Here is a 12,695-nt window from a genome sequence, read left to right on the forward strand (position 1 = left end):
GGCTTGAACACCCACTCCATTCAGTTACAGCCTCTCCCTTAGCAGTGTCTCTTCCCAAATAATCTTAGAGATTCATCTTGGAGGACTTTCACCCATTTTCTTTAGGTTCATAAACCTCCGTACAGCAGGAAGACTTTGCACTGTGCAGAGTTTAATCTTGTTCACTGTAATCAGTTCTACAACAGATCAAAATGAACATCCTGTTGAGAGCCCCACCCCTTGGCTATGGCTGCCTTCCAATGCAGTAAAAGCCTGCCCCCTCATCTAGGAAATAGACTCCATCAGTCTCCTTACAGAAGAAGCAGGCATTCATCTGCTCTCAGAAAGTCTCTGCAGCAACTATGGCCACCTTCGTGGAGCTCAGTACCAAAGCCAAGATGCCCATCGTGGGCCTGGGCACCTGGAAGGTGAGTGTGACATCTTGGGCCACCTGCTTCTCTTGAGGAGGGACCTTGGCATTTTCCTTTCATTTTACAGCACTTGTGTTGGGTTTGGAAGCCCAGAGCTGTCACCCAGTGTCCTTTATTTGGGGCTTCTTTGGGCTACAGAGAACTAAGATGAGCCTTTCTCGGAAATGAGGATAGTTTCCCTGGCAAGTTAGAACTTTTCTTTGGAAAGAAAATTGTTTTTAGTGCAGTCATTGTCTTAGCAAGCATTTCTTTGAGACTCACTGTTGGTTTGTTACTGGCTGAGTGACTGAGAGAGGAGAGAGTTTTGAAGGACCAGGCTCCCCCTGCTGCTCATGACGCTAAACTCCTTGCAGGCATCCAAGTGGAGAGGGGGTCTGGGGGAGAGGCAAAGTCTCAGACCCCAGCCCAGGTTACTGAACTGGCACCTGCCCTTCACCAAGACTCCACGTGATTTCCTGACAGCAAAGTAAACTCTGAGTGTCCTGAGGACCACAGAGCCTGCACTGGAAGTCAGCTCAGGCTCCGTCCTGCCTGTGTTAATCTCTCCTGCCACATTGTTCCATGGTTCATCCCAGAGTGCTCCATGAAGCCAATTTCCAAGCCTCTCCTCAGACAAGTCTGACATTGTTCCATCTTGTATCTCTGCCTTCTTTGCCTTCCCCTCAGCCACAACAGGACAGTAGCCAGCTTGTTCATAGGAGCTGTTTTTAGTTAGGAGTTTGATTTCTTGAGACAGGGTCTCACTCTAAACCTAAACTGGCCTTGGGCAAACTGGGAGCAGCCCTCCTGCCTCAGCTTCTTGAACCCTGGGACTACAGTGTAGACATCATCCCTGGATCATGTGCTGCTTTGGAACCCTTCTCTCCTGTCTCAGAGACCCCTCTCCAGGCTTCCTCCTCTGTCCCTTTGTTCCTCTTTGCACAGAGGGTAGGATTCTGCTTTGTGTTGGTGCTGCACTGAAATCTTTCTAGAACAGCGAGACTTGAACCAAATTAGAAATTTCACATTCCATCAAAGAAACAAACAATCACAACTCTCCAGGGAATCTACTCAGCCTGGATAAATTTAGGAGAGATGGACACTGAGAATTTGAAAAGCAGTTGTAACTATTGTAAGGAGCTGTTTTCGAGGTTAAAGCACGGTGCTGTGGAGCAATCCTTCTGTACACTGTGAAGATGTGCTGCTCTCGTGGTGAATGAAAAGCTAATTGGCTGATGGCTAGACAGGATCTTGGGGGCAGAGAGGATGCTGGGAGGAAGAATAGAAATGGGTTAATTTAAGTTGTGACAGCTGGCTGGAGACTAGCCTAAGCTATCGGCCAAGAATCTATCATTAATTGTAAGTTTTTGTGTGGTTATTTAGAAGCAGCTGGGGGACTGAAACTTCTGCCTACACGATTGTAGGGACACTCAGCTTATGAGTGGACATGCAGGAGGGTGGGGTTTTGGGGCTGGACCCCAGGGCTTCTGAGTTTCTGGCAATTCCTTGTCTCCATGATGGCACATCTGTTCACCTCTGCTTTACGTGTAATGCTTTATCAAGGTTTGATATTAAAAAATAATTTTTAGATTTTGGGAGAGATGAAGAGTTCATTTTGATTGTTTGAGAGAGTCTCATGTAGCCCAGATTGGCTTATAATTCCTTATATGGCTGAGACTGGTTTTGAATTTTTTATTCTCCTACCCTCTTTCCTCCCAAATGCTAAGATTGCAGATGCAGGCCTCCACATCTGGCAGGATTTTGTTTTCTCTTGAATGAGGTGGTAATGTGCCCCAGGCTGGCCTCAAAGTCATGACCCTCCTGCCTTGAGCCTCCCCGAGTGGGATTGGAGGCCTGCAGCTCTATGCTCTGAAGGGAGATGAGTGCAGAGTGTCATTTCCCTCCACCAGTGTCGGGCTTGGCTAGGTTAGATCAGAAGGTGATAGTTCAACCATTCTTTTCTCTTTTTTTGTTTTCTTTTGCTTATAGGTGGGAGAACAATCGGTTGTTACAGTTTTATTCATTCCTGTTCTGAAACAGTGATTACATACTGGTTGCATCCACCCAGCCTTACTAAGTGCCAGGGGATCTGCTAAAACCTTCACAATCCTGTGGCAAGCAAGGGACACAAAGACCTCATGAGGCAGGACCCATTATTGTAGCTATACTTCTTTGTCAAAGTTTAGAGAAATTGAGGAATCCCTTATCCTCATAGGGCACCATAGCAGAGTAGATTAGCTTGTCATGACCGTTTTGAGACCATTCTTTCTGGAGTCTGAAATACCTCTGGGATGTCTCAGAATCTAGTTTTCAGAGTGGCCTTCAGCAAGTTGCAATGGGAGCTGTCTGTCCCTCTCTGAACCTGGAGGCACTTCAGATCAACCTGGATCAGAGGACAACTAGTTACTGACTAGAACAGGACATGGTTTGATGATCACTACAGTGACATATGCTTTAAGTTGCCATGTTAAACCACATTGCTTTGTCAAGAGAAAAACCAAATGAAATTTAAAAAAATATTAATTCACATTATCTTTTTCTTTGAAAACTTGCCCAATGTATGTTTTCCTCTCTCTTGTCTACTTGGAAGTAAGGCTTCAACAAGACCATGATTTTGAGAATATGTTCTATGTGGAACCTTTAAGAGGGGGCCTTGGGGTGTGTCTAGCTGTCTTTTCTACTGCTTTTCAGTCTCCACCAGGCAAAGTCAAGGAAGCTGTGAAGGCCGCCATTGATGCTGGGTATCGCCACATTGACTGCGCCTATGCCTATCAGAATGAGAATGAAGTGGGGGAAGCCATCCAGGAGAAGATCAAGGAGAAGGCCGTGAAGCGGGAGGACCTCTTCATTGTCAGCAAGGTAGAGTGGTTCCCTTGGTGGACGTGACTTCAGGCAGGTGGAAGTATCTGGGTATGACTGGCTTCAAGAGCTTATCAGTTATCCGTATGTGCCTGCCTGTCTCCCAGCCCTTTTCTCCTGCCTTCATTAAATCACTAGACAGATTTCAACACACAAAAAAAGCACCAAAGGTTGGAGTGGCCACACCTATATGTACTCATTGTCATCAATCACGGGCCTGATTGGCCTGGGGATAAAGAAGTGCTAAAAGGGCCAGCTGTTTCTAATTGCACCCTAATGCTTGAGCGTTAAGTACCACCAAATCATGCCTGCCCTCTGAGAAACCAGAGCCAAGGATGAATAACATAGGAATATAAAATTTTAGTCAGCGACCAACTATGTTAAATGACCAAAGAAACAAATTGAATTCCAAGAGCACAGAACACTTAGGAAATGACCTTGACCTGATGAGAGCTGATGTAACTGCCTGTTAAGTGTCAAACCCCAGACAAACAGCGGAGGTGTTTGATATTAATATATAAATGTGGACCTGGCGACTAGATTCCCGCAGCATCTCATAGTCCCTAGCTGTTACAGGGTATGTCTGGAATACCCTACCCTCTACCATTGAACTCTCCAGCCCAGGGGCTGGGCTGCTCTTCCCCCAGAGGCTCTTCCCTACATAATCCAGACACTTTGGTTACCTGTCCCCTTTGTACTTTGCACCTCACTTCTGCCCTCTTACCTCACCCCATCCCATAGCCCACCTCAGTCCGGTCATGTCCATTCTGGACTCTCCCAGATGTTTCTGCCTCTGGACATGGTCTCCCCTTTATCCACAATTAACTTCCTCCTCCACCACACCTGGGAGCCTAAATGTCCTTCCTCTCCTTTTTCTTTGTTTCCATTCAGTACTGGGCTGCATTTGCCTGGCCAGGGTTTATACATCTCAAAGCAGCAAGGGTGGCTGTGGCATGGGTCTTCCTCTCCCCAGTCCTAACGCCCCTCTCTCACATCTGCAGCTGTGGCCCACCTTCTTCGAGAAAAGCCTGGTGAAGAAATGCTTTCAGAAAACCCTCTCGGATCTGAAACTGGACTACCTGGACCTGTATCTAGTTCACTGGCCACAGGGATTCCAGGTTTGAGCTTCTCTTTGCATTGTCTCTACTTTCTGGGAGATAGCACAAAATGGCGACCATGGCAAGATGTGGCACTGGGGAGGAAAGAAGCAGGAGACATCTTTTACTTTTTCTTAGATTCTCTGCGTATGGGTGTTTTAGTTACATGTCTGTATGTGCACCACGTCCATGCTTGGTGTCTGTGAATATCAGAAGGGCGCATGGGATCCCTGGGACCTGGAGTCATGTATGGTTGTGAACAAATACGTGGGTGCTGGGAACAAAACCCAGGTCCCCTGCAAGAGCAGTAGTGCTCTTATCTACTGAGCCATCTCTCCAGTCCCCAGAAGACCACGTGCAGAGTAAATAAAAGAGCCTGGAGTGGAGTGGAAGTTGAAGCAACAGGTAGTATCTGGGGGGCCTCAAGCTTGGTTTGATGCAACCATGTTTGAAAGAAACAGTCATTTCTGCCAGCTCAGATAAGCTGCCACTGGCCAGTCACTTTCCTGTCAAACCCAATCCACAAGTGCCCTGGGTAGGATGTCTTGGGATGCTCTTGCCTAAGTCCCTATAAATCAAAGTATGACAGGGAGTGACTTCCAAACGCGGTGATATTGGCAGTTAGCCAGTCCAGCCTGAAGAGCTGCTCTGTAGTGTCTGGGGCTCTACTCCCAGGAACTGGAGGGATGGGAGTTCTCATTCTGTTGCCCTCATGAAAAGCGATGGTCACAGTGCCAACATTCAAGCCTTCTGAAGGTGGCAAAATCAGAAGCTGGCTCCTTCTTCCCCAGATAACCATCCTCTTCTGGTAGAACCTTTGTCTAGTGACCTTGACATTAAAATTCCTTCAAGTTTATATTGGTTAATTTCCAGGATGGTAATGGTGGCTTCACTGATATACCAATGGATCTGGAGCCATTCGGTATTGCCAGAAACAGAGGGCTCACACTCCGTGGCAGACTGATGCGGAAATGTGATTGAGAACTACTGTTTTTATGTGAGCGCTCCAGAGTCTGACCACATGCTATGCGGGCATGGGCACTGCTCACTGCACCGTCCTGAGCTATTTCCCCCCACGACCAGGTATCTAAAGGCAGATTCCAATGAGATTTTTTCTTTTATTTACTTACAGGCTGGGAATGAGATTTTCCCCACAGATAAAAATGGCAAACTTCTCATGAGTAAATCCACATTCTTGGATGCCTGGGAGGTAGGTTCCAACTTGTTTCAAGAGTGCTTAGGGTTGAAGTCTTGTGTCATGCCCCCTTGAGGCTCTGCCCTGGTATGAAATCCTCTGTATATAACTTCATGACTGTTCTTCTCCCTCTTCTCTTTAAAGTGGTGTGTATGGAGGTTCTTGTGAAGGTCAGAGGATGGAAGGAGGTTAATTCCTTCAACCAGGCAGCTTCCAGGGATAAAGTGAGATTGTCAAGCTTGGCACAAAGGACCTTTACCCAATGAGACATTTCCCTGGGCCCATGAAACACATTTAGGAGCAAAAAATACCTCGCTGTAACTCAGGCTCTCATAGAATCCCTGAGTACATCAATGCTGTGACAATTCTGTGGACCCATAACAAACCTCATCTAAACATCAGGGAACAGAATTCAAAAGAAGGAAAGAGAAATGAGTGTAAGGAGGGCAAGATGGATCATACAACCTACCCAAATCTGACCCAGGATACATAACATTCACAGTATCTCACTGCCCATTGGATTTCTTTTTTTTAAAAAAAGATTTATTTATTATGTATACAATGTTCTGCCTGCATGTATGTCTGGGTGCCAGAAGAGGGCATCAGAACTCATTGTAGATTGTTGTGAGCCACCATGTGGGTGCTGGGAATTAAACTCAGGACCTCTGGAAGAGCAGACAGTGCTCTTAACCTCTGAACCATCTTTCCAGTGCTTTCAGAGTCTTCCAAGTTGTATCCAAAGATGAGACAGGTAGCTTAACACACCCTACCTGTCCCTACCTTTAAGCCCTTGCTCCTCCTTCTCCCAACCTGTTCTTTATGTTTTGTTTTGTTTCTAGGCACAATTTAAACTCTCTTCCTAATGTCTTCCCTGGGTTCAGATGGTTTCTTTTTTATCTTCCTCATCCCTATGCTATTTGAACTGTCAAATGTTCTGAGGTAGCCCAGGACTGAGCTTTAAGAATCCCAAGCACGAAGCACATACATTGTATATGTTTACATTCTGGAAACAGACTAAAAACAGGAGATTAGAAAGACTGAATTACAAATTCATGTCCAATGTAAGGCTGCAAGTATCAGCTGGATAATCTTCTTTGTACCTTTAGAACAAGCTCATTGTATTTAAGTTATAAAGAAACCCGAGATCCCTAGGTTGATGCAGTTTGGGTTGGACAAATGGCCAATGGGACAGATGTCAGGTCATCCAAATCTAGGCTGGGTGCTCTGCCAGGGCCCATATATCTGCAAGACATTCCTACTGCACACACTTACAATCACAACAAGTTAGAGGTTGAGGCAGGAAGATCAAATTCTGTCTGGACTGTAGAGTAAGTTCAAGGCCAACCTGTCTAACTTAAAGAGATCCTATCTCAGAACTGAAAACTAGAAAGGGGGTGGAAACTAAAAGCATGGATCAGTGGGAGATTGCCTGTGTAGCACTGGAGAAGCCATAGACACAACCCTAATACTGTTAAAAAAAAAACCAGGCCATAGAGATGATTCCTTTCCTCACACTGTGGGCTATTTCCTGGATAACCCATGTCACTCTGGCCTTAGAGCAGTCAGCAAATCAAACCTTCACTTCTCCTTCTTGGTTATAGCTGAGCTGGGGAGGGGTAGAAAGCCTGGAACCAGCCATGCAGGCACCACAGTCTAGCTGGAGATTCCCTTTAGTGCTTCACTTGACCTTGTCACACGGGAGCCATTCCTCTTATCCAAGGACAAGGCCAACCCAGCATCCCTGTATCCTCCTGCAGCCATCTAACTGGTGTTTCTCACTGTGACAGGGCATGGAGGAACTGGTGGACCAGGGGCTGGTGAAAGCTCTGGGCATCTCCAACTTCAACCACTTGCAGATTGAGAGACTCCTGAACAAGCCTGGACTGAAATATAAGCCAGTGACCAATCAGGTATATTCCCTTTGGTGAAGGACCTGCTCTCAGGACTACTTCAACACTGGGAGGCAATTTCCTTACTAGCTACTGAGTCTCATCTCTGAGTTCTGGGTTCAGGATGCCCAGGGAGGTGGGAGAAAGATCCCTGGGTCCGTTTCATAACATATCTGTCAATGATTTGCATTTGGTCTTTGTTTGTCTTTTCTCATGTAGGAGAGTTCTTTTGACCACTCTGAAAGCAGGACTACTCCCCTAATAATGGCAATGTTTTCTTTTGCAGATTGAGTGCCACCCATATCTCACCCAGGAGAAACTGATCCAGTACTGTCACTCCAAGGGCATTAGCATCACAGCTTACAGTCCCCTGGGCTCACCAGACAGACCTCAGTAAGGCTCCAGAGTGGTAGCTCTTCTATTACTCTTACAATTGGGATTGCATAATTTAATATTAGTAGGTAATTTCCAAGACACAAGGAGAAACGTATCAATGGCAATGTGCTTGACAACCCATCTGGTTTTACCAGGGTAAAGTGTTTTTAAAATGGTAGCATATCTGATCCCATGAAATGCCCCATTTTTGCCATCCAGTACTAGGGAAGTTTTCTTAAATTGCTAAAGCATTGGACCTATATATGAACCCAGGGGAAAGACACAAAATTTTCAGATCAGCCCACCTGCCTTGCAGAAGAAGAAGGCTGCAATGCTCAGCTTTGACCCAGACCAGGGAGTGTTGCTCACTGGAACGTAGCCGCAGTGGTTTTTCACGCCAGCCATCTCTTTTCCCCTAGTGCCAAGCCAGATGACCCTGTAGTACTGGAGATTCCCGAGATTAAGGAGATTGCTGCAAAGCACAAGAAAACTGCAGCCCAGGTAAAATAGAGTGCTTTTTCCCTTCTCAGCAGCAACTCACTCTTGTAGTCACGTATTTACCCGTATTGCTTTTTTTTTTTTTAATCTCTTGGAGAGGGACAAATGGGATCATAAACCCATGGGAAGTTTCAGAAAATTAAGCTGGTATCAAGGAAGGAAGGACTGCCTCTGTCCATCAGCTTCCTGCCACATCCATAGGTTTTGGGTTCAGGTGCCGATTATATAGGGTCTTAGCCTTATGATCATAGGCTATCTTCCTCATTCCTGACTAGGAAGATCGTAGTGTTGTTTCCTGGATCAAGGGACATAGCAAGGGAACTGGCAAATGCCCCTAATACTGAAGTGCCTTCTTAATGTCAATTGTTGTTGGACTTAGATAATCTCACAAGCAGGAGGAGTTCTTGTATATAACCAGACACGTGCCTTCTCTTCATGATTCACAGGTTCTGATTCGGTTCCATATCCAAAGGAATGTGGTGGTGATCCCCAAGTCTGTGACACCGTCCCGCATACGTGAGAACTTTCAGGTATGGTCTGATATTTTTCAGTGGGACAGGTGATGGGGAGGGAAGGAGGGTCCCTGTCCTTCAGCATCTCCTCCCATCCCTTCGTTGTCAGTGTGTCTTCCCTTGTTCTAAGCACTTTATCAACGTCTAGGCCAGAGAGCTGGCCCCCACAGAGCTGGATGATCACCAGTGGGTCACGGATGGACTGGGGTGGGTATCGGCAAAGCCCTGTCAGGACTGGTCACAGCTATGCCTTACACCATGGCTGATCACAGCTTATACCACTGAGTGGTGCCTTACACCACCGAGCAGACCACTGCAAACCACCGAGTACTTAGCTCATCGGCCAGTCATTGTCCTGGCCAACTATACACTGTCTTGGTCTACTCACCTATGTTTTGTAGATATAGGGACTGGATTTGAAAAAGAGCCCTTCTGAAATGCCTCAGGAATCATAGTCATTGTGCATACTTCACACCCCTACAGCCAAATCTCTTCCAATCTTAGAACACTAAACTCTATAAATAATTTACTCTTAACATGTTTGCCATGGACATATTCAGGGAAACATCTGGAACCCCACATCCCATCAACACTTTCCTTGCTAAGGATGTTTTTTGAATCTTTCTAGGTCTTTGACTTCCAGCTGAGTGATGAGGAGATGGCCACCATTCTCAGCTTCAACAGAAACTGGAGGGCCTGTGGTGTGTTTGCGTAAGTGGCACCAAGTTAAATAGGAGGTTAATCAGGTCTTTATCTAAGGTTGTAAAGGATAGTAGGAAGGAACAGAAGGCATGAGGGATTGTGGGATGTCGTTCGTCTTGAAATACTATTTTAAGGTTGTTTTAAAAAAAAATTAACATTTGAGTCGTGGGGAATCATTAGTAGGAGAGACATTATTTGATGCCCATTTTCTTAATTTTACACACAGAGCTAGGACGTTTAAGAAAGGAATTGTTACAACTACGTGGGAGTCAGAAGTTCTCATTCCCTTCCTCATTCATTCAGTAACTTACTGCAATGTGCTATGGCCAGGAATGGTCTAGATCGTCAGGGCATCACACTACAAACTTCCTGTTCTCAGTCTTATATTCTAGAAAGGGAAAAGTGTGCTAACACCAAATATGTATGTCAGACAGTAACACATGCTACAGAACAGTAAAATGGGGCAGAAGGCAGAGGCAGTAGTGAGCCCTGTGTGATAACACTTTAGTACATGGTTATCTCCGGAGGCTTCATTGATAAAATGACAGCTGAAGAGGGTGAAGGATGAATGGCAATCAGGAAATAGCATTCTTGACAGTCACAGCCACTACTGCAAATGTCCTGAGGCAACAGGTTTTGAACTTGGGTTAGGATGCTATTGAGAATACAGTGCATTGACAGGGTGTTATTGTAAGAAAAAAGGAAGTTGGAGACAGCGGTGGGTTAATATAATATAATGTAGGTGATATCGACCATGTACAGGGCTTAGAGTTTTAGGTCTGAAGGAGGGAGAAGCCATGAGCATAGGCTGGCATGACCTGGCATGCCTTAAAAGATTCACCAAGACCTGTGCATCGAGAGACTATTATAGTAACCCATGGGAAAGATGCGAGTCATTGGACCCAGAGCATGGTGTGGGGGAGGAAATGATGAAGATTACAATCTAGATAAATGGGAACACACAGTCCATTCAATTTGCCAAAAAAAAAAAAAAATTTAACAGTTTAATACAGTTTTTATTCCTTTGTTTTGTTTTTGCTTGAGCAGCTCAAGTACAGAATTAACATTTTGGGAAAGTCCAGGTTTTAAGATGTGTTTATTATGCCAGTGGGGTAGCAACTCAGAGTGTGTGCGGAGCTAGAGGATTTGGTGGACTCCTAAGCCAGCCTAGCTGGGTCCTAATCCAATCTCTACCACTTACTCACCACAGATGAGGCCTGGGGCAGTTTCGATGTCAAAAAGTCACTCTATCTACAAAGTCAGATGACGGTATTAATTACAGCAAACATTCACTGAACACCAGCTGAAATAGAGCAGACACTTTAAGCTCTTTGCTTATATTAATTTTATTTAATAATCACAACCTATCTGTCCATTTCAATAGTATTTCCTACTTCATGACAATGTGAGAATTTGAGACAATAGTTCTGAGGCCGTCGGCTGTGTGCCAGCTTGCTTATGATCCCTCATTATGGCAATGTACTGGTGATGAGATGAGATGGTTTGCAGGCCCTCCTTCCTTTATAGTCTTCTCGTACTTTTGGGGGGGGTCATGTTGTGTGTCTCCCCACCCCCACCATGTCCTGTGTCCACAGTCATGTTGGGGAAGAGATTGAAAAACACGGGGAAAGCTGAATACACCATACAAGAATGCCTCCCATCATATTTTTGCTTCTGTGGACCATTTTCTCCTTCATGTTTGTTACTGCAGCGCAATTAACGAAGAGGACTATCCTTTCCATGAGGAATACTGACGCTGATTCACTTGATGAGACTGCCTGGTGAATCCCATCTTCATGGTGTGAAAGTCACTCCTGACGCCTGTCTTAGCCAAAGTGTGTCTAACGTCACCCGGGTCAGGCAATGCTGAATTCAGTCCAGGAGCAGACTGTCACAGGAAAACAAAGGACAATGGTTTTCATTAGTGTGTTCTGACCAAATGTTTGTTAAATACCAGGAATTCTGGTAACACTGAGAATACAAAGACAAAACAATAAAAAGTAAATAATAGTAAGGCTTGTAGTGTGCTGTGGGACAATGGTCTTTTATCCTGTCACTTGTATTATTTTTAATAAAACACTGATTGGCCAGTAGCCAGGCAGGAAGTATAGGCAGGGTGATGATGACCAGGCAGGAAGTAGAGGAGGGGCAATGAGAACAGGAGAATTCTGGGAAGAGGAAAGCTCAGCCTGCAGTCATGACCCAGATGCAGAAAAAGCCAAATGTGACTGCCTCACCGAGTAAGGTACCAAGCCATGTGGCTAGCACAGACAAGAATAGTGGGCTAATAAGTTATAAGAGTTAATAAGAAGTCTGAGCTACTAGGCCAATCAGTTTTATAATTGATGTAGACCTCTGTGTGTTTCTTTGGGACTTGACTGTGGGAACTTGGTCAACAGTAGTATGCTGTCTGTTGCTGTGATAACCACCAGGACCGAAAGCAACTTGTAGAGGAAAGGGCTTAATTGGCTTCCATGTTTCAGCCACACTCCATCATGGAAGGAAGTCATGGCAGAAACAGAGGCAGGAACTGAAGCATTGACCATGGAGGGATGCTGTTTACTGGCTTGCTCCATGGTTTATTCAGCTTGATTTCTTATAAGCTCAGCACCACCTGCCCAGGGGTGGCATTGCCCACAGAGGCCTGGGCCCTCCTATACCAATCAATCATTAATCAAGAAAATCGTCAGCTATCTGATGGAGGCAATTCTTCAACCGCGGTTCCCTCTTCCTAGGTGAGTTTTGTTGGTATCACATTGACAAAACTAACCAGCAGTCACCAAAGTGTCCAACACAGTTCGAAATGCTTTTTAATGAGTGAATTCCGTGCCTCCAAAATCTCACAATTCACATTTTACAGAAAAGAAAATAGAGGCATCTGGGAGCCAAAAACCTGATGAAGGTCCCAGGTAACAGGTGGCTAAGCCAAGTTTCAAAGAAAGGTGTTCTCAGGGGGAGTTCAAGGTAATTTGATGCCTTCCTCCTCCTGAGCCTTGTCCTGGTCCCTTCCCTCCACTTTTGCCTGTGACTTTCCACCTTGTCTGTAATATGCCATCATGCCAGAGTTGGAGATGCTGGCAGCAGTGCCTGGGAAATCCACCAAGGTGCGTTCTGTTCACAGAGAGAAGGAGGGAGGGAGGGAGGGAGGGAGGGAGGGAGGGAGGGAGGGAGGGAGGGAG

The 12,695-nt window shown here is 45.5% G+C and overlaps 1 protein-coding gene across 1 annotated transcript; it reads left to right on the forward strand.

Moving 5' to 3' along the window:
* Nucleotides 1-291: 291 nt before the first annotated feature.
* Nucleotides 292-11,862, forward strand: LOC126505202 (aldo-keto reductase family 1 member B7). Its single transcript, XM_050147988.1, has 10 exons — nucleotides 292-407; nucleotides 3,081-3,248; nucleotides 4,250-4,366; nucleotides 5,478-5,555; nucleotides 7,328-7,450; nucleotides 7,716-7,822; nucleotides 8,224-8,305; nucleotides 8,749-8,832; nucleotides 9,443-9,525; nucleotides 11,228-11,862. Exons 1-10 carry the CDS (start codon nucleotides 342-344, stop codon nucleotides 11,268-11,270), a joined length of 951 nt encoding a protein of 316 aa, XP_050003945.1. The 5' UTR covers nucleotides 292-341; the 3' UTR covers nucleotides 11,271-11,862.
* Nucleotides 11,863-12,695: the final 833 nt, after the last annotated feature.

This window comes from Alexandromys fortis, unplaced genomic scaffold (genome assembly GCF_014885135.2).
Source record: "Alexandromys fortis isolate MF-2015 unplaced genomic scaffold, M_Fortis_MF-2015_v1.1 scaffold_57, whole genome shotgun sequence".
Lineage (NCBI taxonomy): Eukaryota > Metazoa > Chordata > Mammalia > Rodentia > Cricetidae > Alexandromys > Alexandromys fortis.

Coding starts and splice junctions, on each gene's coding strand:
- LOC126505202 (XM_050147988.1), top strand. CDS start 342: ATGGCCACCTTCGTGGAGCTCAGTACCAAAGCCAAGATGCCCATCGTG. Junction 408..3,080: donor TGGGCCTGGGCACCTGGAAG/GTGAGTGTGACA, acceptor ACTGCTTTTCAG/TCTCCACCAGGCAAAGTCAA. Junction 7,823..8,223: donor GGCTCACCAGACAGACCTCA/GTAAGGCTCCAG, acceptor CTTTTCCCCTAG/TGCCAAGCCAGATGACCCTG.